At 37.3% G+C, this 27,851-nt stretch overlaps 1 protein-coding gene and 1 long non-coding RNA gene across 4 annotated transcripts in view; one reads left to right on the top strand and one right to left on the bottom strand.

Moving 5' to 3' along the window:
* Nucleotides 1–27,851, bottom strand: part of LOC111765798 (uncharacterized) — a 109,231-nt gene that overhangs the window by 50,689 nt on the left and 30,691 nt on the right. The gene's annotated exons all lie outside the window — the stretch shown is intronic.
* On the top strand, nucleotides 86–26,026 carry EPGN (epithelial mitogen). Of its 3 annotated transcripts, XM_058296971.1 has the most exons (6): nucleotides 255–330; nucleotides 844–933; nucleotides 3,835–3,955; nucleotides 4,892–5,044; nucleotides 6,356–7,550; nucleotides 22,332–23,928. In XM_058296971.1, the coding sequence occupies exons 1-5, from the start codon at nucleotides 288–290 to the stop codon at nucleotides 6,408–6,410; spliced, it is 462 nt and encodes a 153-aa protein (XP_058152954.1). In that variant the 5' UTR covers nucleotides 255–287; the 3' UTR covers nucleotides 6,411–7,550; nucleotides 22,332–23,928. The 3 variants fall into 3 exon arrangements, with proteins under 3 accessions (XP_004465383.3, XP_004465385.2, XP_058152954.1); XM_004465326.3 differs by lacking the exon at nucleotides 22,332–23,928 and having other exon boundaries at nucleotides 86–330; nucleotides 6,356–12,138; XM_004465328.2 differs by lacking the exon at nucleotides 4,892–5,044 and having other exon boundaries at nucleotides 240–330; nucleotides 22,332–26,026.

Below are 27,851 nucleotides of genomic sequence, written 5' to 3'. Positions count from 1 at the left end.
TTTTCAGTACTTTTACATGCATGATTATGCCCACAGGTGACAGGAAACCAGTGTTTCAAAAGAAAACTTGATCACATTGCTAGATAACACAAGTATCCTAAACAAGTGTGTGAGCGCCTGGAGGCTTTATGCTGCTGCCAGAAGTACATATTTTTTTAATTGGTAAGAACTGCCAGATGACGCTTCATGAAATTTACATGCAAGAAAGACTCACAGAGCTCAATAAAAACCTTCCACCCGTCAGTCAAGGAGGAAAAGAGAAAGACACTGTTGATCAACTGCGGGAAATGGCTTTTGGAGTTCCAATATCTGTCTACCTTTTATTCAATGGTAGGTGATTTCCTCTTTTGTTTTAACTTTGAACAGTGTGGAATGCGAATAGGATTCATTTGTACTTGCTCCAAATCAGGGAGAAAGTGGCTTCTAGCAGTTGCTTTTCAGGACAAAGATCAGAGTAGGGAATCTCAGAATTCATGGCTTCTCATGTAACCTATGTTCTTCTCCTGAGGTATTCCGATACCTCTTTATCTATCGAGGCATCTAAAACGTTTGACAAGTAATACAACTAACGAGTAGCTGTTACATTAACTACTATGCAACCGTGCCCTTGTGATTGATTCAATATATAAAGGTATTCACTCTATTTTCTTTAATTATAATGTAGTCAATGAGAAACAGTTGAGACACTGCCCTAACCAGCAGGTTATGGATTTCAAATGTAAGTGAATTAAAAAATAGAACTGAAATAGGACTAACCAGAATAAGAGTAACTTTCAGTCTTTTCCTTAGACAGAGAAGGAGGCTCACTCATATTAAAGATGTCTCTCCTCTTCTTTAACACAGCAATGACAGCATTCACTGAAGAGGCAGCTGTCACTGTAACACCTCCAATCACAGCCCAACAGAGTAACTGGACACTTAACAAGACAGAAGGTATTTTCTTTGCATTTTTGTATTTTAAATGATTATTTTTAACTATCGAAAGAATTCTGGATTCCAATAAAAACAACATTGGAAATTTTTACAAAAATATTTTATTATTAGATAATCAACTGTTTTGTCAGGATGTTGCTAAATGAAGTGACAGGAGAACATGTCAGCAAAGACTTATGTTTTTAAAAGGAGGAAGAGAAGGCTCTTGAAAGGAACAAAATTTGTCGTCAGTTACTATCCTGAATGTGAAACATGCCACATTTTCTTCTTACTTCCCTGAGTCAAGGCATTTCCAATGACCCATAGGTTTGCAGAGACAGGCGGTCCTCGTTTCAGCCTTCTTGAGGAATGACATATTTTGGTCTGTGATTATAATGCTTTTCAGCCAAAGAAATTATGACTATAGCCTTAAAACACTTTCCTTCAACTTGGGAAATATTTTTTTTTCTGTGTATTTTGGGGGGCTTTTGTTGTTATTTTAGCATTTGCTATATTTCTTAACCACCTGTACCCAATTTTTGTTTTTAATAGTGTGATTATTTATTTTATTATTATTACAATGGCTTCTGGCTACTGTTAAGCATCTGCATTTTTTCAAGCCTGTCTGAATTCTTGGAGTTGAATTTGGAAAGCTTGTTACCTGCTAAGACCTGTGTAATGGAGGTTATGATTCTCAGACAAATCCCATATTGCCCCCTGATGTGAAAATTGATGGTCTTATCTAGCAAAGAGAAAACACCATCTCTTGCTCTCATAGACAGGCAAATAAAACAATCAGGTCAACTATGTCATTTCTGAACATGAAAGATAGCAATATTTAAGTGTTCATTTTAAATAATCAATAATAAAATGTCATTTTAAATTTTAAGAGATTTACTTAAATATTTTATGAATATCTTAAATACAGTAAATGAATATCTATCAACTTGCAGAACAAAATCAGTATGCATTTTAAAATAACTTTAGCCAATTTCTTCATGTCCTCTGAGCCTTTGAAAAAGGAGACATCCTCAGAAGAATAGGATAATACAGCAGAAATTTGAAGAAATATGGTTTCCTGGCAGTAACTGACTTTGAAATAGTCATGCCTGCCACTATCCTTTTTCTTCCTTTAATAGTGAATTGGAACTCTCCAAATGACAGGATATAAAAATGGAAGAGATCAAATTATCAACTTTATATTTTTCTTTTACTTTCTCAGAGAACTTTTATCTTTCCTTACTTTTCACTTAATTTTAAAATTTGAAACAGGCATCCTTGAAAGTGTCTCATGAAGATAACTAATATTCTCTTTAGAGGAAAGAGGAGTCTCTATACCCTTTTTTCAGAAATGGCTTACTTCTTTCACTGCTCACACTTCATAGCAAATTCTGGTTCAGGCTTCATTCACTGAACTTGAAGTAGTATAGTTTTGAAGTAGGAAACACCTAGCACTATTTATAATGGTAAATTCTCAGTGCCTCCAAATTCATTATTAAATTGAGAATTGAGATTCACCACACAATATTCAACGAAATGAATGGTTTTAAGGTAATATTGTGTGTTCTCGTCTCGCAAACCAAAATGAAGTGATACAACACAGTATCTTAGTGCCTTAACACCAGATTTAGAATTTTCAATATCAGAAATCTACCTTTAGATCTACGTTTTTTTTCCCTAAAAACAAATAAGTACTTTTTGTCTTTTCATATTTTTATTTTTTTAAAAGACACTTAGATTACATAAATGTTACAGAGAGTAGTATTCTTTTAATCCAATTAGCATGCCATGCGTGCTTTTACTGAAGGTTTTTTGCACTGCATACACCCAAGGATGTTATCAGTATATGTCTTTATTACATTAGAGAATATAGCTTTCTAAAAGGAGGCTATCGATAAGGAGGCTTCTAGACACTTGGCTATGAACATTTTGCTCAGAGCAGTCATTAGCTTACTCCTTTAATTCTGTCTGCTCCATACTTCACAGATCCATTCTAGGGATCTCCCTCTCTGTTTCAGAGTGCTCTTGTGGATAGATATATGAGCTGAACTGGACATTAAAGAAAGGAGCTGAGGCAAGCCAGTCAGTTCAAGAAGACACTATAGCCGGAGAGAACTTAGTCAGCAAGTCCAACAAACTCATTCTATAGATGCAAGATCTGGGGCTTAAAATGGTTGGGACCCACCTCAAACCAATTAAATAGGATCAGAGCTAGCACTGAAAGCCCAATTCCAAGTCCACAGCTTTTTTGTATCTCTCATGATGCCTCGCAAGGGAGTAAACTTTCTAATTAATATACTAAGGTATTGTCATTAAACTATGCTAAGCCCTAGCCATAAGTCGTTTCTGGCTTCTCTCACAGGGCGTAACAGTACTTCTTCTGAGGTCATTGAGGGAAAAAAGCCCCTTTTCAATTAGCTACTTGTGGCAGTGTACATAAAAGGAAGTGGGAATTCTCACCCTACCCTGCTCTGGCAGGGGTAGAGAAATAAAGTTCATTTTCTCACATGTGTCTTACTAAATGCTGACCTCATGTGTAAAAGGGGAAAATGAAAAGTTTATGAGGTCTTTGTATCTATTAATATTCAGATACACTTTTGGGAAGCATTGCTCACAATAACCCATTAGAACTAGAATCAGTGCTGCCACCTTTTGGCACACTTGCATCTATGACTTATTACATGACTTCCAAAGAATGGAACAATCATCAATCCACCTTCAATCCCTAATTAATTAAAGAAAGATCTGAATGATATTTACCCCACACTTGTGAATAAAACCTGCCAAGGGAATCAAAATTCAAAGGACAGAGTACCCAAAAAACGATCTTACAGAGAACGGTCTCTTCTTTGTGTTAAGAATCTACTCTAAACATATGACCCACATCATCTGTTATGAATAATATTGTATCTCCTTTCCTAGCTGCCTATACAGAAGAACCTATAGCCTTGAAGTTCTCACATCCTTGTCTGGAAGACCACAACAGTTTTTGCATCAATGGTGTTTGTGTATTTCACCATGAGCTGGAGAAAGTGACCTGCAGGTAATTGCAAAGAGCTTTTCGAGTCCTAGGGATGAGAAGGTGAATTTTATGCCTCTGATGTTTCATGCAGTACCTTTCCACACTTCTGTCTTATCTAGTAAAAGCAGACACATGATTGGAATATGATTGGCCCATCTTCTTTGTATTTAAATATCGAAGGAGTCTTTTTGTAAGCCACCTAACACTCCTTACTCAAAAGGATGGTTCCCAAGCCACACTTTTAATAACCTGGAAGCTTGTTACAAATGCAGAATCTCACACTCCACCTAAGAGCTACTGATTCAGAGTCTGCATTTTAACAACAGGCTAAGATGATTAATATGCCCCTTAATATACTGAACATTTAAAGCATTAACGCAAAATTCCCCTCTAAGAGTTAGGAACCAGTGTTTTGTCATGTTTTATTTTGTTTTGTTCACCAGTAAAGTCACAATATACAGGACTCTCTTTCATATTGTCAGAGGGTCAGGATTCCAGTCTTGCTTCCATGACTAATTTACAATGTAACCTTAGGTCAAAAAACTCCTCTCGGTCTCAATTTCTCTACTTGTATTCCAAATTTTCAAAGGGTTGTTTACAGGATGAAGTGAAATAGACTATGGCAAAACACTTGTGGACTATAAAGTTCCAGTTGCATAAGATATTCTTTTTATGATCATTGATTTGCCTAGCATCCTCCTATAGAACAGGAGGCTAATTCATGTGCCCATACTCCCTTTCTACACCAATCAGGGAAGCTGCATTAATAAGGAGCCTTCATGAAATGATTATCTTAAAATATAGAACCACTCCATTACCTTTAACAGATGGGATTTCATTTGATATTAAATTACTTATTTTTGCTTGAAGTTTTTTTCATTCTTTGAAATTGGTCATTTCTTCACACTTCCATAATCATAAGTTTTTAAATTATACATTCTTTTCTTTTCTTAAAAGGTGTTTTACTGGTTATACTGGAGAAAGGTGTGAGCACTTGACCTTAACTTCATATGCTGTGGATTCTTATGAAAAATACATTGCAATTGGGATTGGTGTTGGATTACTATTAAGTGGTTTTCTTGCTATTTTTTACTGCTACATAATAAAGAGGTATGAAAAAGACAAAATATGAAGTTTACTCAGGCACTTGTTCATTTGACATTTATTTATTGAGGCTTTACTGTGTACCAGGTATAAGTTTTTGGTGAAAATATGGCTGTAAATCTGTCAAGTTCCTACATAATAGTTGATTTGACGTCTTTTCTCATAAACCCATAGAATGGAGAAAAATCTGTTGTCAGTAGCAATAGAATAATTCTGATTTACAATTTCCATTCATCCTCATTTCTGACTGCTTATACAAAAGTTATAAGTGAGCAGGACAGTAAGTTTTATGGCAGTAGGGACTAAGAATGTCTTATTCATAATTATATATTTAGTGCCTAGCGCAGTGCCTAACACACAATAGATTCTCAGTAAATTATTTGTTGAATGAACAAATCAAGAAATAATTATTAAATTAATGAAAATATGTGACAGACATGAGCTAATTACCCCCAGATATCAATTGGGTTATATTTAGGAGATTCTGTCTAGTGCTAAAAATCTAAGACAATAAACTTTACCTACTAATAAAAAAGTAATTTATGTATTAGCCCTTGTTTTTGGCTTACTAACACTATCACTTTTCCCTTAAATCTATGAAACTAAGGAAAAGCTAAGAAATAATGTCAGACACAGTAATGAAAAAAATACAAATATATTTCCTTTGCTGTGCTCCACGAACTAGACTGTCATTTTTTAAATGACCAATACCACCTGTTAAGATAAGAAAATTGCATTTTGTTTAACAATTGTAGTTTAGAGATAATCAAATCTATGTTATATCAATTGTGGACTTGCCTAGGAGACTAAGAAATGCAGATAGATGATGATAGATGATAGATAGATAAAGAGATAGATAGATAGACAGACAGACAGATGAGAACGTTAATGCTAACAAGCCAGCCATCTGAGATCAAGTTACGTAGAAGTAGAGCCTGAGATGGAAATTCTTATGCAAGTGATTGGTTGAGTGCTCTAAGATAAAACCTGTAAGGAAATGACGTCACAGACTTGTCCCAATGTGGCTTGATTTTAGTACCCTGTATCAGTCATTCATGGGCTGCAAAATACTCATGGTGTGGTGGGTAGTAGGGACTTGTCATCTCCCAGGAATCTCCCTGCAAGGTGCTTTGTTGGCCAAGGGCAAGTCTCTGGAAAAGATGCTGCTGAGAGCCTGTAAGCACATACCTGTAAAGGAGACCTGGGTGGGGCTCCAAGAGCAACTGCTATGCTGGGGTATTTGCATAGTCAACATAGTCCACAATAGTCTGTGGAAACAGCAGTCAAATTCATAAGGAAACTCATGTTCTTTTTCAGGTATCTGAAATTGAAATCGCCTTACCATGTCTGTTCAGGACAGAGACCATTGTGAGACTTTTATAAGGAATTTTCATGGAGACGTTTGTAAGATTTGGTGGACCCAAAACTGAAATCTTCAAACAAAACAACACAACTTCCTAAGCTGACTGACTTGATGATGATGAAATGAAAAGACAAAATTCAACATTAGTTTTTAGATTTTGCAGTCTTCAGGGTACCATGGGAGTCAAGTGAACAAGCTACAGAGATAGAAGTCAAGTTCACAGTACTACTCTGGGTTTGCTATTATTGTGTGGTTATTGTTCTCATTACATATAGACTGAATTTCATGCTTCTGATCACGTCAGATACGAATTTTCATTGGAGTAATTATCAACTTCACAACAAACTAAAGCAGTGCCAAGCTTGAGTTCCTCATGAGCTTGCTAACAGCATTTTGGACAATCTACAGAGGGCCTGTCTAAGACTATTCACTCTATGGACCTATTTCCAACTATGCTGCTCTCATGGGGTCTAAAAGAATATGATGTCAACTTTTACGATGAGATCAGTGTTAATGGCAGTTCCAGCGAAACAAACGTGCCGAAGCCTAAGCCAGAAAGAGGAAAATGGACTGTTAGGGCAAACAGAAATCATACCCAGCACTGCGCAGGCTTTATCTGTGAAATATGGAGTAAGCTAGTCTCTGAGGACAGAGAGTTAAATGGATATCAAGGCCATAGTAGGTAAAACATTTCTGTCTCTGTATGTAATGTAAAACTTTGGGTTGGACTCATTCATCCCCTGAATTCTTTTGTTCATCAGCTCTTCCTGATGACAGTGGAATTACGTGCTGACTATCCATTTGGACCAAAATTCTAGAATTCCTAGTGAAAGTCTACAATTGGTCCAGAAATAGAAACTGAAGAATTGAATGTAGGGATCTTTTTTTCACCAGTTAACAGCATATGGAAACTTTACCATTTTTGACTACTTTATATCAGAGTTTGCACATAGAGAAAATGGAGCAATGGAAGAAATAACTAGTTGGGATCAGGATCCTTCTCTAATCACATTTCTGCCATATAATTCAAGAAGTCCTGTGCAGGTTCCTTAATTTCTATGGGCATTGGTTTCTTTTTCTACAAGGCCCTTGTTGCTCTAAAATTTGATGGTAGGAGAAGAGAGAAAATTTTCCATATCTTCCCTGAAGGTGAGATTATCCTCCACATCCCCATCCCCACACCCAAACACACCACTGTATATCATCTTATGTATATATTTTAGTATTTGGTTGGTAAAATACTAATTTAAGAATCTATTTTGAAAGGAAGTAAAAAATGAAATTAACAACATCCACAATTTTTCTGTTAGATTCTATCTAAAACCAGGACTCTTTTCCCCTTTGGATGTAGATAAGTAAAACAATTTTGATTATGAGATTGGTTTAAAGATTGAATAATCCTACAATTGGCAGTTTTGTAATTCTTACAAAACCAGACAATGGCAGTCTGGTAAGGAGCCTTTCATTTATAATAAGTAACGACCTTTCAATCACTGCTGAATCAAAACTTTACATTCTGCTTTCCTCTGAGTAGAAGGTATTTCACTTGTCTTGTTTTCTTCAGAAGGATTTTAATGCAGATGCACTACACGTCAGCACTTTCCGCATGCCCTTGTGCTGTGTGCAAAGGTTACATCATACCAAGGAGTGGGGAGGTGAAGGTTCCTCCCAGTGACTCCAACAGCCGCACCTAGAAAGCTGTGTTTTCCCTGAGCATTTCAAAAAGATGTAAAAAAGAAAGGCTGAGGAGAGTCCACGCTGAGGAGAGTCCAGGAAGAAATAATAAAACTTAATTAAAGTACTGTAAAAAATAAATAAATAAAGTACTGTGTGTCCAGATGATGAAAGGAAAGGAAAGAGGAGTTAATGCTACAGTCTGGCCAGGTGATAATGTAAAGGAGGGAAGATGCTGTCTATAAATAAATGTAAATTATTAACATAATACAATTAAAATCAGAACAACATCAGAGAGAGAATTAAAATTCCCAGATTGCCAAAAAAACAAAAAAGTAAATACAAGCAAAAACTAATAGAGATTCAATTATTTTTCATCTGTGGCACAGTATGAATTAAGACTATAAAATCCACCAGTGAAACTGTACAGGAACTCATGAGAAGCCATCTTTCTACAGTCTGCAATGCAAAGTCATCTTGTGATCCTATAACTCCTATAGCACATTTTGCAGGAAGGAATCCCTGGTATTCCTATGGAAGCCAGAGTCACAGCTGGCAATATTTGCATACAAAAGCAGGACTTGAGTGGAAAAATGCATAAATGCAAGATGGTCTGCAAAATTTTTTTATCTTCTATTTTTTTTTCTATATATAAGACCCTGAAAACACCTACCAGTGAAATGCTTACCTCAGAATTAGATACTTAGCTTTGCATTGACGGATAATTAGGTGGGGCAGATCAATAATGAGAAATGATGATGTCTCTATGGCAGCTTTGACTAAACCACACCAGTGGAGGGCTCCATCAGCTTCCTTCATTCTCCACTGTATCTCCTCCCTTTACCTACCCTTCTATTCTTTTTGACATTTTCTATGGTGGACTGTGGAATACATTTTCAGGTCATCGATCTTTACAGGTGCCTCATTTAGAATTTTAGATAATGATAGGGATTAGAGCAAACACTCTTATCTCAGACATTGCTGAGTCAGTAAATTTACAAAAAGGGATTATAATAGCTGGTTATTGTATCTTTGTCCCAAATTCACTCTTTGTATGTTTTCATAATGTTTGAAGAGGGTGGCATTATAACATAGCTCATCTTTTGATGTTTCCTGGCATAATACATGCCTAATCTTTTGAAATGTCTGTTTTGGTAACACCAAGGTTTCCATTTATTATATTTAATATTTTTTTTCTAAAGAAAATAACAAGGCAAACATTAGCAATTTAAAACTTAGATGCTGAATGTAAGGACATTTCTTCTCTGCAGAAAGGTCCTGAGCAAGCCATCTCAATTCCCAGGATTACAAAATGCAACATAGTCTCTGTAGCGTAATATAAATATTGCTATCCTACAACCCACACTCATGGGATGGGTTACCAGAATCTCTCTATTGCAAAATACCACTCTTTTTGGCTTACATCATGGCTGCATGACATCATGACGCTAACATCTGCCAAGATGAACTGGAAGTGTTGAAATTTAATTTGTCAGAATCTGGCATTGCTAATTTGGGTGAGTCCACATTTCTGCCTCAACTTTTGATATAGCCCTATTCAGTAGCACATACAGAAGTATATCTTCCAAATTCAGCTCCAAATTAGTTATTATTCAATTAGTGCACAGCAAAGAGTACAAGATCCCAATAGTTAATTTCCTAAGAAATCAGAGGCTAGGGCCCCTGAGAAAATCCACCTGAGTATGTGTCCAGTCATTACATTTCACTCCTCTGCCAAGACTGAACGTGATCCATGTTTCAGACTGGGCAAAAATTACAGCTTCTAAAGAAACATCTCATAAAGATTAGGAATATGGAAACAAATTTTTTAGTCAGGGCTCATCTATATACCTTATGGCCTTTCTTTGTAATTTTTATGTCTTAGATGTTATGGAAGCATAAGTCATTTAGACTGGAATTTAGTTAAGACCATAGTCAAGCCATTATCAAACTAGCAGTGTTTTAGACCTTTAGGAGGATTTTAATTAGGCTCAGTTCTCTCTAGGTAAAAAAAAAAACAAAACAAAACAGGCATCTTTAGCTCTTTAAAATTGCACAAAAGTATTTATTCAATATTAAGTTCATTCACAAATCAAGCTGAAGCAAAAGTGCAATATAGCGACCATTTATTTATGAATACTCACAAAGTTTGAAGAACATTATTTGCATTATTTTAATTAATCCACACCCATGTTTAATCAAGGCTTACAGAAGGCAATTCACTTGTTCAAAGTCACTAGCCATTATGTGGCACATCCTGGATATGAACCCAGGTAGATCTGATGCAAGTCTGTCATCTTAGCTCTATGTGATCTTACTTCCCAATATTTTATGGAAAATGTTAATGTTGAGGGCTGTTTTCCTAATTAACTTAGATATATACCCAAGTGATTTGTATGCAAATGCAAAAAAAAAAAGATTCTTTTCTTTAAAACATATAAAATAATAACTTTTGTCATGGATCAACCACAAAAAATTCCTGCTGTCATCTGCAGATTATTGAGATATGCACAAGTATACTTAGGGTGTGGCTGGCACTAAGGCTTCAACTGCCTTCTGGCAGCTGAGTGCCCAGTGTAGGGAGAGAATGTAGACTGCAAACGAACCCCGGTTTATTCCCAGGACTCAGGGAAATGAGGAGGTCACTTGGGAGGACTCTACCCCAGCCTGTAGACCAGGGTTCTCTGGCAATGATTTTACTCTAACTGGGGCAAAACTGGCTCAGTTTGGTGATGGGATGAGGAGTGAGTCAGCTAAGTGGTTTTCATATCTATAGAAAAATCTCAACTCCCATCCCACTACCCCTGCCCCACATACACTTTAGAGAAAAACAGTGTATTGGGATGGTCCAGTTTGAGGGCCAAATGGTAAGCAACACGAAAAAAACTCAACCCGAAATACTGTGCAATGGATTGAGATTCTCATCAGCTGCGAACTCAGATTAGTTAATGTTTCTGGGGCCCTTTGGCCACACTATTCTTGTATGTTAAGTGATGTTAGACTCCAAAGATGACCTCCACATTCCCTTCCTGGATGGACATTGGATGTCAAAAACCAACAGACTGTAGGGCAGATCCCAGCCCACAGACATTTTCTTTAGCTCTCATGGTGTTTCTTTTTAAACAAGCCCATATTTAGAAATCAAGATGTTTCATAAACATCTACTTTTCTAGCTTCTTTCTGAAACACAGAAGATATAAAGCACAGGTCCCATATTCTCACATAACTTTGGTTGGAAGAAGTGTGCCCTCAACACCCAGCCTGTTTCTGTCACTTAGGTTACCAGCTCAGGGTCTGCAATCCAATTGTTTGGATTAATTCGAAGATCCTTCCTTTTTTAATTCCTTGAAGTCAAGGCACCTGTAGGGGGCCCTCTTGTACCGCAAACCTCCAGTGTCATAATGGACTCCCAGCTCAAACAGCTGCCCAGGAATGTGCTCATTAGAAGAACCCACACACACCTGGAAGCTGACAGGGGCAGCAACTGATGACTCAGAAACTGCCCTGCCCAAGCCCTTGGTCACTCTGCCACAATCCTTGCCAGATTTATCTTCCTGGTACACAACCCTGCAGATGTTATCTCCCTGCTCAAAAACTGACACTGATTCCCATGGTCCACCACGTTTAGTAAGGACTCCCCACCTGGTAGAGAGGAGCTCCTTGGGGAGGCTCAGGTGTTCTCCCTTCCATCTATCTCCAGTGGTCCCTCACATACCATCAGCTGCCACCAACAGGCCCTCTCTGCTCTCTGAACAGACATGACAATTCCCATGTGTGTGTTAGGGCCTCTGTGGATCCCTCTGTATCTATTACCATCCCTCATATCCATCTGGCAAAAGCTACATAATTTTTTTTCAAATCTGCCTCTTCCTTGAAGAATTTCATTATAATTTCATTGCTCCCTTCTTTTAACTCCCTTGGCACCTTTTATATTTTTATTTTTTGTACTTTTCAAATGGCACTTACATTCTGCCTTGTATTATAATTATTGATGTTCTTGGCTGAGTTCCAGTGTTAAGAATAATAATAAAATTTATTCAATAAACTCATAAGGTAGACTGGGCACAGAGCTAAGTAATTTATAGTTAGCATCTCTCTCAGTGCTCAGGGCCAGCCAGAATGAAGGTTTTATTGGAAGGCTTTGAGAATAGTGGTTAAGAAGACAGTTTGGGGAGTTTAACAGACTGAGTTTAAATCCAGTTCCACCATTACTAGCTGTGCTTCCGTGATGGAGTTTCTTGGCTTTTCTAAGCCTAAGTGTTGTTATTTGTAGAAAGGGGATAATAGTTATCATATGGAGTGTTTTGAGGTAAGTGCTCAAAGAGTGATAACTATTTTATTATGATCATCCCCCAATTTTCAGATGAAAAACTGAAATTTAGAGAGTTTAAATAACTTGTCCAATAAGCCTGTTGTAAATAGAGGAACCCGAATTTGGCCACAAGGTTGAGTTCCAAGGCCCAATCTGTTAATTACCGAGGGGTAGGTGAGTGCCATGAGAGCTAGTTTCTCTGGATGTAAGACCTGCTGGCCCAGTGACTGATGGTTGGCCAACATTATCTGAAGCAAGACCTGGATTCTCAGGGAGCTGGATTTTGAATCCCAACTCCACTATTTATTATATATATTTATATAAAATATAGTATTCATGAAATATTACTTTTAATTATTAAAAATTTGAAATTCCCGTTGAAATTCTCATTGGCATTCAATACAATTTTGTAACATGTGTGTTTCTAAAAATCATCAAACTGTGAAAAACTGCTCAATAGAAGTCACAGGGTTTATGAGAAAACTGGAGTTAGGGGCACAATATTCATCAGTGATAATAAAAATGGTACCATAGTTTTACATATTTAAATAGTTAAGAAATCCATAAATAATATAATAAATGTGACACTTTTTCTTGGAAAAGACCTGAAGTGTGCTTGTGGAAGTGGGCATCGGAAGGGTTGTAGCTTGTAGCTATTTTGTAGTGATGGAGGGAGGTTAAGGGTATAGTGGGGGAGTAGTGTAAGCCCAAAATCCAGGGCCACCAAGAATCTCACAAAGTGACTATATTTGGAAACAGGGCCTTTGCAGACATACATCAGGGGAAGGTAGACTTGAGATCACACTAAGTAGGATGAGTATTAAATCCAACAAGAATGTCCTTATAAAAGCCCAAAAAGGACAAAGAGATGCAGAGAGGAAGACAATGTGAAGTACTGAAATTGAAGTAATGTATCTACAAGCCAAGGAAGACCAAGGAGTGACAGCAATCACCAGAAGCTAGGAAGAGGTATGGGGTACATTCTCCAGAAGAAACCTAACCCTTCCAATGCCCCAACTTTGAACTTCTGGACTCTAGAACTATAAGAGAATAAATTTTTGTTGTCTTCCAAGTTTGTGGTAATTTGTTATGGCAGCCCTAAGAAAATAATACAGAGGGTTTTTATCTGAAATTGGACAGAAATTTGTAGCACCAGGTGTTGATGGGTGTAGCTCATACAAGCGTAAGTTAAGGTAGATGATGGAGATGTGTATATTCATGTTGGGTTAGGTTGTGCTCTGGTGTGTATGTCCCTGTGTATCTTGGCTCAGCTAGGCACAGTTTTCTGCATTCACCTAGTGTTTTTTCTTGGACAAAATCAAACATAAGCAAAAGCAAAATTCCTCTTATGCTTATATCGTTACTTTATGTTGGAGTAAATTCACATTTTCAAAACAAGCATTATTACAGAACTAATTGTACCTTGAAATTACCACAACATTTATCTCTCAACCTAAAACTTGATTATAATTATTAACCATTTGAAGCATTCTGATTTTATTAGGCACAGCCCTGAGGGTTTTTTTCCTTTTTTCTTTATTAGAGAAGTTGCCATAAAATATAGGATTCCCATACACCAACCCACCACCACTAGCTTACTTTGGTGTAGAATATTTGCTACAAATGGTGATAGCACATTTTGATAATTATACTAGAAAGATTTTTATTGGAACATTTTGGGGGAGGAGGGGTGGAATTCTCTTTTCCAGATAGCATTGCTAAGTTAGCAGAATGAAATCTTGGATTTACTAGATTTACTAAGGGCCATCAATGTCACCACAGGACAAGAGCCTGTATGAGAATAAAGCCACATAGAGATAAGCAGTGAGAAGAGTAGAGAGAATCAAATTCCTGATGACATTGTTTGAGCCCTTGATTCATTTAAGCCATGTTTGTTCTCTCAGCCCTATCTTTGGACTTTACTAGATAAATAAGCTGAGGGAAGGCAGGGAGATGGCATTGGTTTAAGTGGACACTCACCATCTCTCTCACAAAAAACGGGGGCAAAATCCTGAGCGATTGAGCTGTTTTGGGAACACACAGAGCAGGAGGCTTCAGGACATCAATCTGGAGGAAGCTGGACAAAGAGATAAATTGCTCAAGGTAAAACCGTCAGTTTCTCTTCCCAGTGGCAGGAAACGGTGGACAGCTAAGCCACACACCCTCAGGGCAAAAATCCACTTCAAGCCCCAACTCTCGCCAGCCACCCAGTGGGAAGGTGCTTTCTCCAAGAGTGGGAGGGTTCTGGCAAAGAGTGAAGAGGCTTTCTTTCTGTAGGTTCAGCTGCCTGGACCCCCTTTGAGCTTTGGGGAGCATACCAGCTGGCTCGAGGTGGCACTAGGAAGAGAGGACAAGCAAATCTGCTGAGGCAGCCTGACTTACCTAACTGCCCTGGGATAGAGAAACTTGGCCTGGGAGAGGGCAGAATCAGGCAGTTGCCTAGCCCCAAACTGAAAACTATCAAAATTTTAACTCCCCTAAGGAAGGCAGGCAGGAGGAAGGCTTAATAAGCTTCCAAGAGTCTATTTAGGGACTCCTGGGAGGCAGGAGTAGTCTGGAAGGAGGTTGAGTCATTTTTCTGCAGTGAGTACAGTCGCCAGGGTCCCATTTGAATTTCAGAAGGGAACTCAACCTGTCCAGGAGAGGTGAGGGAGATCACACAGGCTATTGCTTCCTGCAATAAGAATAGAAAGAGGGCCAGGACAGACTCCTAATCAGCAGGAATATACTCAACTGCAGAGTCAAACCTGCCTGAGGGAAAGTGACTTGATAGCTTTCTGAAGAGCTAACTGGCCCAACAAGAAAGTTTAGCTCAGTGGAGAAGTTTCTACCTTGAATATATGAGGTCCCTAGTTCTATTCCTGGCTCCTTTTTGAGTAATGATCCACCAGGATATCAAATATCCAGCTCATAGTTTAGGACACGGAAAACATAGACATTATTTTTGTAGTAGCTACTCTTGGGTCTCTTATTTTTCCTAAAAAAACACTTTTTAAAATTTTAACTTATTAATAGTATACTTGTGAAAACCCTCTTCAAAGTCTGCAGAGGAAAGGCTGCAGAGTAATTGACTGAAGAACACTTGTAGTCTGAGAAATTCCTCAGGAGCCGAAGAGGGAAGGCTGTTTTTCCTTAGTTTTTGTTTGACTGCTTGCTTGTGTGTTTGTCTCTTTTTTCATTTTTCTTTCCTCTTTCTTCCCCTGACCTCCCCCCCGCCCCCCTTTTTAAATAGGTGGTCCTGGCTTGTTTTTCATTTGCTGTGTTTCCTCTTCCTTGATTTTCCCTTTTCTATGTATACTGATTTTGTCTACCAACACTATTTTCCTTCCTTCATCTTTCTACCTTCATCTTTCTATCTTCCCCTTTCTTTTGTTGTTCTTACATTCCACCTCTCTTTGTTTAGTCCTCAATTTTTCTGGTTTTTATTTATATCTCATCTATTCTTTTTTCTTTCTTTCATTAACTTTTCTTTTTGTCTTTTCTCTTTCCCTTTCTCCTCACCATTCTGACCTTTTAATCCATTCTATATATTTTTCTCTATTCGGTTTCCCATTTCATTGTTGGTACTCCACTTTTTTATTCCTCTTACTCTACACTGCTTACATGAGTTAAATATTCATTTTCCTAGGTCTTATATGGTTCCTCTTCTAACTTTTACTATTATCCTTTTTCTTTTCTTACCTCTTTTGCTTTCTCTGGCCCTAATCTTTTTCTTTCAAGGGAACACAGACAACAGCAAGGAAACAGAATAACAGGATCAAAATGTCAAAAAGTAAACTTAACACGTACACAAAAAGAGAAACTAAATAAAACCCTAGAGTAGACATATGTGTGTGCATATATATATATATATTTTTTTTCTTCTTGTGTGCACATGGATCTTTCTCCAGGATAGACCACATGCTAGGCCACAGAACAGCTCTCAGTGAATTCATAAAGACTGAAATTATACAAAGTAATTTCTCTGACCACAATGGAATGAAGCTTGAAGTCAGTCAGGGCCAGAGAACCAGATTAGGCACAAAGATATGGAAGTTAAACAACACACTCTTAGACAAACAGTGCTTCAAGAGGGAAATCAGTAAAGAAATCAGTAACTACCTTGAACAGAATGAAAATGACAACACAACATATCAAAACCTATGGGATGCAGCAAAAGCTGTACTGAGAGGGAAATCCATAGCAATAAATGCTATCAAAAAAGAAGAGAGAGGTAAAATTGAAGACCTAACTGCACACCTGGAGAATTAGCAAAAGAACAAACTAACTCCAAAGAAAGAAGAAAGAAGGAAATAACAAAGATCAGAGCAGAACTAAAAGAAATCGAAAATAAGAAAGCACTAGAAAAAATAAAGAAAACCAAAAACTGGTTCTTCGAGAAGATCAATAAAATTGACAAACCTTAGCTAGACTAACAAAGGAAAAAAGAAGGAACATGCAAATACATAAAATAAGAAATGAGGAAGGGGATATCACCACTGACCCCACAGAAATAAAGAGTATCATAAAAGGATACTCTGAAAAATTATATGCCAACAAGAAGTATAATGTGGAGGAAATGGATGAATTCCTAGAAACAAGCAGCTTACATTGATGAAAGAAGAAATCGATGAACTCAGCAGACGAATCACAAGTAAAGAGATAGAATCAGTCATCAAAAACCCATCTAAGAAAGACCCAGGACCAGATAGTTTCACAGGTGAATTTTACCAAACATTCTGGAAAGAACACCAATCCTGCTTAAATCCTTCCAAAAAATAGAGGTAGAAGAAACACTGCCTGACTTATTAGTTTGTGTTCCTGAGTGTGATGGAGTTGGACTCAGATATAACCTTTCTACATATGCTTCTTCTGTTACTTTTACCAGAACTGTGGTTGGTGTTTGGGTTGGTATATACTCAGGAGACCTGAATCTCTGAACTGTCCAAGTGACGGCCAGGCCCTGGGCCTCAGCAGACTTGCAGCTCCTACCTTCTGGCTTCTTGGACTTCCCCTGGCCAGCTGACAGGGAGTTGAAGAGGGTCAACCACCACACCAGGAAGACAAGAGTGCCTACAGCTGCAAGCAGGAGAATTACATCCATCATCCACGTGGAATCTAAACCCCCTCTTGATGTAGAGGGGTACTGGACATAGCCATCCCAGATCCACAAGATGGAGGAATAGAGTATGGATTAGAGTGGACTTACTGGAGTCCTGCTGGGGAACTATTGTGATAAGTAAGGGAAGAAATTGTAGGAGTGATGTGGAGAGGGTGGCCACAGTGGCTGCTGATGGTTGGGAGAGGGAAGAAGAGATATGGTGTGGGGGCATTTTCAGGATTTGGAGTTGTCCTAGGTGGTGCTGCAGGGACAGATGCTGGACATTGTGTGTCCTGTCATGGCCCACTGGGTGGACTGGGGGAGAGTGTGGACTACAATGTGGACCATTGTTCATGTGCTGCATAAGTTCTCCAGAATGTATTCACTTGGTGCAGTGGATGTGCCACAATAATGGAAGAGTTTGTTGATGTGGGAAGGGTGGCGTGGGTAGTGTGGGGGGATATATGGGGACCTCATATTTTTTGAATGTAACATTTAAAAGAAAATAAAGAAGGGGGAAAAAAGACACCACAAGAAAAGAAAATTACAGACCCACCTCTCTCATGAAACTAGATGCTAAAATCCTCAACAAAATACTTGGTAATTGTATTCAACAACACATCCAATGAATTATACACCATGACCAAGTAGGTTTCATCCCAGTTGTGCAAGGTGGTTCAACATAAGAAAATCAATCAATGTAATACACCACATAAACCAATCAAAAGAAAAATAATTACATGATCATCTCTATAGATGCAGAAAAAGCATTCAACAAAATATAGCACCCTTTTCTGATAAAAACACTGCAGAAGATAGGAATAGAAGGAAAACTTTTTGAACTTGATAAAGGGTAAATATGAAAAATCCACAGCTAATATCATATACAATGGCAAAAACCTAAAAGCTTTCCCTAAAATCAGGAACAAGACAAGGATGCCCACTATCACTATTTCTATTTAACATTGTGTTAGAAGTACTTGCTCGAGCACTGAGGCAAGAACCAGATATAAACGGCATCCAAATTGGAAAGGAAGAAGTAAAAATTTCACTATTTGCAGACAAGATCCTATACAAAGAAAGCCCTGAGAAATCTACAACAAAACTTTCAGAACTTGTAAACGAGTTCAGTAATGTCTCAGGTTATAAGATCAATGCACAAAAATCAGTAGCATTTCTGTACATCAATAATGAGTAATCTGAGTAGGAAATCAAGATAAAAATACCATTTACAATAGTAACTAAAAAAATCAAATACCTAGGAATAAATTTAACTAAAGATGTAAATGACTTACACAGAAAACTACACAGCACTGTTAAATCAAAGAAGACGTAAATAAATGGAAGAATATTCCCTGTTCATGGATAAGAGTACAAAACATCATTAAGATATCTATCTTACCAAAACTAATCTACAGATTTAATGCAATCCCAATAAAAAAATCAATACAACATTTTTACTGAATTGGAAAAACTCACTATGAAATTTATTTGGAAGGGCAAGAGGTCCCAAATAGCAAAGGACATATTGAAGAAGAAAAATGAAATGAGAAGAATCACACTACCTGACTCTAAAACATACTATAACGTTACAGTTGTCAAAACTGCATGGTATTGGCACAAAGATAGACACACCAATCAAGGGAACCAAATTGAGAGTTCTGATATGGCTCCTCATATATACAGTCATATGATATTCAACATGGCCATCAAACCCACTCACCTGGGAGAGAATGGCCTCTTCAACAAATGATGCCTGGAGATATCCATATCCAGAAGAATGAGAGAAGAACACTATCTCACACCTTATACAAAAATCAACTCAAGATTAATCAAAGATCTAAATATAAGAGCCAAAAGCATATAGACTTTGGAAGATAATGTAGGGAAGTATCTACAGGACCTTGTAATAAGAAATAGTTTCATGAACTTCACACCTAAAGCACAACAGTAAAAGGAAAAATAGACATATGGGATATCCTCAAAATTAAAAACTTTTGTACTTCAAAGAAGGTTATCAAGAAAGTAAAAAGACAGCCTACCCAATGGGAGAAAATATTTGGCAACCATATATCTGATAGGAGCCTAATATCCAGCATATATAAAGAAATCCTACACCTCAAAAATTAAAAGAGAAGGAACCCATTTAAAAAATGGGCAAGTGACTTGAAAAGACACTTCTCCAAGGAAGAAATATAAATGGCTAAAAAGCACATGAAAAGATGCTCAACATCATTAACTATTAGCAAATGCAAATTAAAACTACAATGAGATATCGTATTACATTCATTAGACTAGTGGTTATTAAAAAAACAGAGGACTACAAATGTTAGAGGGGATGTGGAGAAATGGGAACCCTCATCCACTGCTGGTGGGAAGTAGAATGTTCCAGCCAATATGGAGGACAGTTTGGTGGTTCCTCAAAAAACTAACTCTAGAACTATCATATAATCCAGCAATTCCACTGCTGGGGATATACCCAAAAGAATTGAAAGCAATGACACCAACAGATACATGCACAATGTTCATAGAGGCATTATTCACTATTGCCAAAAGTAGGAATCAACCCAAATAACCATCAACAGATGAAGAGATAAACAAAATGTGGTACATACATACAATGGAATATTACTTAGCTGTAAGAAGGAATATAGTGCTAATACATGGGATAACATGGATGAGTCTTGAGGACCTTATGTTGAGTGAAGCAAGCCAGGCATTGAAGGACAAATATTATATGACCTCACTGATATGAATTAAGCAAATTGAGTAGACTCAGAGAGCTACTGTCTAGAAGATAGGTTTACAGGAAATAGAAAGGGAGAAGAAGGATAAATATTTCACCAATATAGGCAAAATCTATGATAAGATGGAAGTGTGTAGTTGGACACTGAAAGAATATGACAGGAGTGTAGTGATAGTAGTGGGTTGGCCGGTGCTGGTTTGACAGGGGGGTAGAATGGTGAGGGTGGGTTAGATGGTCCATAGAACTGGGGGAAGGGTTGGAGGAGGGACCAGATGAACACTGGAGATTGGCAGGTATGTGGTTGAAAGTACAAAGTTAGGAATGCTCTTATGGCAATAAGATAAGGAAGGATTACTGGTTTAGGGTGTTAATGGGGGGGAGGTGGTATTTGGAGCAGGGTGCACTTGGAGCAGGCTTCTAGGGAGTGTGTGAGTGATCATTTTGTCATAATGTGTTCTATTAGTGGTTGGAGACACCCATAATGAGTGGGAAGGATTTGGACACCCATCCTGGGAAGGATGGATATGTCCTCAAACAGAGGGGCAGGAGTGTCTCAAGAGCATGGGTTGTTCCTTATAGGGAAGGACAAACCAGTGTGTCAAGACCTCCATGTTGTTGCAAGTAACTATGAATCTTGTCATCCAAGAAGTGAAGCCAAGTGGTCACCATGGTCCCCAAGCGGAGGTGGAGGGAGCAACAGAATGGAACAGGGGTATTTAGTGGGCAATGGAAGTGTTCTACATTGCAAGTGTTCTTGCAATGATGGACACAGGCCATGTTAAATATCCTCAAAATTTATAAAAGTGCATGGTTTAAATTATAAACCATAATGTAAATCATTGACTGTGGTGAGTAGCTATGTTTCACTATTAGTATATCAGTTGTAACAAATGTGACATCCACATATAAATAGGAATTAATACAGGAAGGGTGAAAAGGGGAAGGATGTTGGGTATCTGGGAGTCTCCTGTATTCCTTAAGTGACTTTACTGTGACCTAAAACTTCTTCAAAAACAAAATGAAAAAAAGTAAGACACTGGGGAATAAATGGAAGAAAATATCAGTGAACATACAAGACAACAGATATTACAGCGAGGAAAGGCAAAATGTCAAAAAAAAATTTTTGCTAATATTTTTCATTCTTTTTAATATCCCAATTTCTTAATTTTATTTTATTTTTAGTTTTTTACATTTTATGTACTTTATTTCTTATACTTAAACCTATCGTTATTATTTCATTTCCTATTAATTGTATTTGGCTATTTTATTGGCTTCATTTTTGAAGAAGTTTTGGATCACAGAAGGGTTACAACTGGGGTGGGAGAGGAGCATTGGTGTGGGGTGTCAGTGATGGGGGATACATGGGAGGAAGTTCACCTGGACATACATATAAGGTATATAAATGTGTTCAGATGTTCACAGGGCATTGTCACAGTGGTTGTAGATCCATACAATAACTGAAAGAATATTGAATTCCCATCCTGCAGAGCTCTGTCACATTCTCTAATGGAACAGCAACAGTCCCCCAAGTACAGGGGCAATAACTAGTGAAGGAAGATTGTTCATTGATGGGCCCTTGATATTAACAACTATGCTTATGAACCTTTGCTCTTGAAATTGAAACTTAGCCTAGCATTATAGGGTGCCTAAGAGTTACCTCCTGAGAGCCTCCTTGTTGCTCAAATGTGGCTTCTCTCTAAGCTAAACTCAGCAGGGGACATGACTCCTGGGAATGAGCCTCCCTGGCACCAAGGGATTACTAACAAGCAGCAACTAGCAATGCAACTGGGAAAAGGCCTCAAATAAAAGGGGGAAAGGTAAAAACAAATGAGTTTATATGGCTAAGAGGCTTCAAAGTGAGTCATGAGGTCATCCCAGAGGTAACATGCACATCTCAGCAGGACCTCATAGACTGCCAAAGTAGATACTACCCCAAATAGTGGGGCTCCTGAGGGCTCTGGAGACACCCAAGTCCTATGGTCAGGGCAGATAGCTCCAGAGTTTGGTGCCTTGACACTGGGCCCTACTTTGGGGTTTGTGCTCCTGAGAGTGACAGAGTTGGACTCAGTATGGCTTCCCTACACATGGCTCATCTGTCCCTTCTATTTGAAACTGTAGTTGGTGTCAGAGTTGGTAGCTGTATATCCAAGAGACTTGAATCTTAGGGCTGTCCATGTGCCACCTGCGCCCTGAGCCTCAGTGGAGTTGCTACACCTACTCTCCAGTTCACTGGACTCACCCAGGGCAACTAACAAGGAAGTAAGGATGGACAACCACCACACCAAGAAACTGAGAGAGTCTACAACTGTAAGTAAGAGTCCCATCCATCGGCTCTAAAGGATCACAGTTGTCTCTTAATTAGAGGCAGAGTGGATATCACCATCCCAGAATCCTTAGGATTGGGGAATGAACTATGGACTTAAAGTAGACTTACTGGTATTCTACTATAGACTTATTGTGATTCTAGCAGTGAAAGAAATTACATTGATGGGGAGGCATAGCCACTGGTGGCTCTGAGGGCAAGGAGAGGGAAAAACAGGTATAATACGGGGGCATTTTCAGGACTTGGGAATTGTCCTGAATGGCATTGCAATGACAGATACATTACATACATACATAACCTACAGAATTGTGTGGGAGAGAACGTAAACTACAGTGCAAACTCTAATCCAGGCTCAGTGGCAATGCCCCAAAATATGTTTATTTGAATGAATATACCTCACTAATGAAGATGTTGTTTATGTGGGAAAATGTGGGAGGTATGAAGAGTGGAACATACCAGAATCCTTATATTTTTTTATGTAACATTTATGTAATTTAAGTATCTCTTAAAAATTAAAAATATATTTAAAAATAAATTAAATAAATAAGCTAATACTTTCCATTGTTAGCTTAACATTGATCATCTTCTTAGACTATCAAATTTACTCAAAGATTAGAGTAGAAAGTTCAGAATATTTTGCTCTCTTAAAGGTTTCTAAAGATATATGAACAATCTCACTTATCCATAAAGACTCCGTTTGCATTTGCTTATGATAACTCAAAGACTAAAAAATTTGTTCATGCAATGAGTGATGGAAAAATAGACAATATTTTTTTTTGCATGGGAAAGTCTGGATATTAGCATTACAGTAAATAATCCACAAAGCTATCCTGGAAAATATACTTTTCTAGATGTGTCCCTGTGTCTACACAGCTTTTTTTTTTTTAATTCGTTTATTGCTTTACAAATTACTGGCAAGTTTTAACATTGGATTACATAAACCACTGGTTCCCGTATTAGTTTCACCATCTGCCAGACTTGTGCAATACCAATTGTTTTTCTTATTAAATGCACAGCAAAACTGAGTTCTAACGTTCTGCAATACATTCTCAGATACGTATGAACAGACAAATATATTTTTAAAAACACCATTCTACATTTACTTACAATAAGAAATTTAATGTATATATTTATAGAGAAAATATTCATGATGAGAGAAATTCAGAAAAACCTGAAATAACGAATCATGTTGAAATAGAGAAATTGCCTATTTGGTCCTCCAGAGTGAGCCTGAATAGGAAGCCACTGACAGCAAGCTCTTGACCACAACTAATGAACCACTAGTGACAAAGCAGCAATAGAGCTACAAATTTCAAGAGTTACTTAGATGCTTAATCAAAGATCAATTTCGTTGTTATGGAGTTGCAAATGATCCCAATCATGGTAAGGAAATCTGGAAAAATAAATGCATAAAATTATGAGACTGTGTATTTTAAAATTACAAACACAATTGAAGGATAATCATCAGATTATTTTGCCATTTCAAAAAGAGAAGTCTAAACAAAGGAAAGTGGGGAACCCAATTAGAAGGCCAAATTTAAAATTTTTTATTTCAAAAGTCAATTTCAGAATTGCCTTGCATGGTAAATTGGATACAAATGGAGACTATTTTATGAAGCTTTACTTTGTGTACACAACCACAAGGCAAAACTAAGCTGAGCTAGGTGCCTTTATAAAACAATTCATTTTAATATTAAACAAACATTTGAAAAATTGAACTTGACTCAATTTTGTTAAAAATTGTATGGAAGAAAAGTATTTAATTTTTGCCTTGTATGATGTTATTACATTTACCTTACTTATAAGGATGATGTCTGGGATGACAAAAATTTGTAAACTGCTTGACGGTAAAATCACTGAAGACATTTTTAGGAAGACAGGTGAGATTTTGTTATCCATGGTATTGACTGGAAAAACAGTGCAATGTTTACACAAAAAGGTCAAATTTATGACACAAAAATTTCTGATGGGATAGCCCGCATCAAAGAAATTATACTTTGTAATTGGACTAATATTCATTCTAAACTCCTTACCTTAGAGTTTGCCTTATGATTTTCTTATTATATCTCATGGGTTGGTATAAATGTTAAAATTTACTAAAACACACAAAAGAAAAATTACACAGGTTTGAATTTTGTTTTAGACAAATTTGTAATAAAATATGAAATAATAAAATTAAACTTTAAAAATTTGCTCTAATCATATGCTGATTTAGAGACGTAAAGGTGCTTATCAATTTTCAAACCCAAAATTGAATAATTATTTCTCTATATGAATAACAATACAATAACATCACAAGAGAGAATTTTTTAAAATACTCAAAAGTGAAAATGAATTAATGGTTTACCTTAATAACAGGATTAAAAACATGGTTTACTTAAAAAGTACTATTTTTAAAAACTGAATGCCCAGTCAACTAACTGTAAATGTTTTAATGAATAACAAATTTGATTGTGTGTTGTTATTCCTGTATAACATACATATTATTCATATACAATATATAAAATGAATAACTGAAAACGTTTTTCATTTTGTAGGTTACTTCTATAAATGATATTCTAGTAATCAGATTACTAGAATGATAAATTCTAATGATTGGTGTATCTCCTACCTATTCAGTGAGAATGGTAATCAATTTCCATTGTATCCATTGAGTACATTAATTAGGGTTGCTTAATTATTAAACTTCCTTATGGGTCCCCAAATTCCTTTTTAAATTCATTTGTATTGCAATTTTTTTCTGTGTGGTATTGTTTCTCTTTGAGAAACTATCCATGTTGTTGATATTTCTTATTGAATCTTACAGACCCTGTTTATGAATATTTTGAATTTCATTTGCCTTTGCTATTTGTAGCTTAGATGAAATTATTTACTGAATTGTGAATATCAATTGTTCTTCTATAAATGGACATGATCTGGAATTATTCAAGGTCAACTTCCACAAAAATCTGTGTACTCTGGATACTTGCCTTGTAATAATTGTCATGCTCTTTAATGTACCTTCAATATCAATGCTTTCCAAAATTAGGGTGCACAGGAATCACATGGAAGGTGTACTTGGTAAAATGCAAATTCCTGGGCTCCAACATAGACCAAGAGAATTAGAATTCCAGGAGGCAGTGCCTAGGAATTTATATTTTTAAAAGTTGTATAGTCCCCACCCCTGATGATTCATAGAGATACACCTTTGGAGATCTTTGATGGCAAAGATGAAAAACAAGCAATACAATCATTTTCTTCATGAGAATATTTCTAGTGTCACTTTTTCCTTTATGTTTTCAAAAGATGGAAAAACAGAAAAAGTTGAGCACCAGGGACTTTCAGACAGATTGCTTAAAAACCTCTTATTCAAAGTAAATGGTTAGAAATGTTGATGTAAAATTTGTTGATGTAAAAGTTTGGCTCTTAAACTTATGTGAGTACATTTGTTCTAGCCTGTTGAGCAGCAGCATGAATAAAACCGGAAGCATAAATCTTATTGCAGCTAAAATTATGTGTCATGGCTTTCCCTATGTGTCACCCATGTGGTTTTTCATATGCTAATTCCTGTTAAGTAAGACAGCCAGACAAAATAAAAATGTGATTAGAGTCACTCTCACCCAATTAAATGAAAAAAAAAGTTACTTGTCAGTGTAAGTCTGAAAATGTTCTGAAATAATTGATGCTAAATCCTATTGCACTAGCACTAGTAAAGTTCTATATTGTCTTTTGTTTTGAATTATTACCTCTATATCACATACATTTGGTAAATCATCTTTTACTACCTATGTAAAGATGTGATCCAAGATCCAAGAAGCAGATTTTCAAAAGTAAAGATGGTATTGAACTATGTTTTATTGAAAACTTTGATGTACAAGTAAGAGAGTTTGAATTTCAACAATATACGTCAGTAAGAGTGTTCATTTATGACTAATACTCCTTTGACACACAAAAAGCTGAGCATTATAGATGTACAGTATTTCTCACTTAACACAGCAGTGGAATCGCATGCTATCATTGGGGTTCAAAATATAACTTTGTACTTTTTCTTTGATCTCTGGCATCATCAGAGTTACATCATTTTCCTACTTATATTTGAATTTAGAAAATGATTTCAATGTCATCAATTGCTGCTGCATGACTGAATTCAAAAGAAAGGGTCAAAAACAGAAATTTTTCAGAGCCATATAACAGAAGTTGAAGCCACAATGGAGAAAGGAGGTAATGGATGCCTTAGGGCCTAGAATATTAACAGTTCATGGGAAGATGGGTCGAATCCTGGGCTAAGAAAGCTCTGCTCTATTTTTGAACAGGGACCATAAAATTTCCACCAGATAGCCTAGGTCTCAGTAGAAGGCAGAATACTCATCCCAAACTCTGGGTAGAAACAGAATCAAATTTAAGTAATCAGACCTTTAAGCTATGCAAAGAATAGGTACAGGGACCTGCAATCCCATTATTCAGATGGTATGGGAATCTTAAACTGAGAAATCTAATGTAAACAAAAGAGAAGAGGATTAAGAACCAGTGTCCCTCATTGTACCTAAACAGAGTCCAGTATTAAATGATCCATAGGGAAGTGTCATAATCAAAGGTGTGTGGTGGCCTTCCAGACAAAATATTTCCCACTGCGGATGAACTCATGAACAAAAATCTAAACACATGAAAATTTCAGAGAAGGGTAAGTCCATAGATCCAAGAAATGTGATATTCACACCTAGAGGTAAGCATGATCTAGAAGGCCCTTAAAATATGTGGTTTAAAATGTTCAAAGGGAAGCAGATGTGGCTCAAGTGATAGGGCCTCTGCCTACCATATGGGAGGACCTAAGTTCAACCCCTGGGGCCTCCTGGTGAAAAAGAAGAGAAAGTGTGCCTGCACAGTCAGCCAGTGCCCACATGGCAAGCTGAGTGCCTGCATGGTGAGCCGAGTGCCCACATGGGTGCCCGCATGGCAAGGTGAGTGCCCATGCGGTGAGCTGAGTGCCAGCACAAGTGCCCATGTGGCGAGCTGAGTGCCAGCGAAGCAAGCTGAGTTCCCTCATGGTGAGCCAGTGCCCATGCAAGTGAGTCATGCAACAAGATGATGACGCAACAAAAGAGAGATGAAGGGAGAGTCAAGGTGAAGGGCAGCAGAGACCAGAACTGAAGTGCGCAATTGACAGGGAAACTTTCTCTACATCAGAGGTCCCCAGGACTGAATCCTGGTGAATCCTAGAGGAGAAAGATGAGAAGAGAAGACAAAAAGAGAAACAGATACAGAAGATCACACAGTGAATGGACACAGACAGCAAAAACTGCAGGGAGGGGAAGAATAAAATGTTCAAACAGATAAAG

The sequence above is a fragment of the Dasypus novemcinctus genome, chromosome 1 (genome assembly GCF_030445035.2).
Source record: "Dasypus novemcinctus isolate mDasNov1 chromosome 1, mDasNov1.1.hap2, whole genome shotgun sequence".
NCBI classification, from domain to species: domain Eukaryota; kingdom Metazoa; phylum Chordata; class Mammalia; order Cingulata; family Dasypodidae; genus Dasypus; species Dasypus novemcinctus.
This window is presented reverse-complemented; position numbering and strand designations above follow the sequence as displayed.

Coding starts and splice junctions, on each gene's coding strand:
- EPGN (XM_004465326.3), top strand. CDS start 129: ATGCTGCTGCCAGAAGTACATATTTTTTTAATTGGTAAGAACTGCCAG. Junction 331..843: donor TGTCTACCTTTTATTCAATG/GTAGGTGATTTC, acceptor TCTTTAACACAG/CAATGACAGCATTCACTGAA. Junction 5,045..6,355: donor TACTGCTACATAATAAAGAG/GTATGAAAAAGA, acceptor GTTCTTTTTCAG/GTATCTGAAATTGAAATCGC.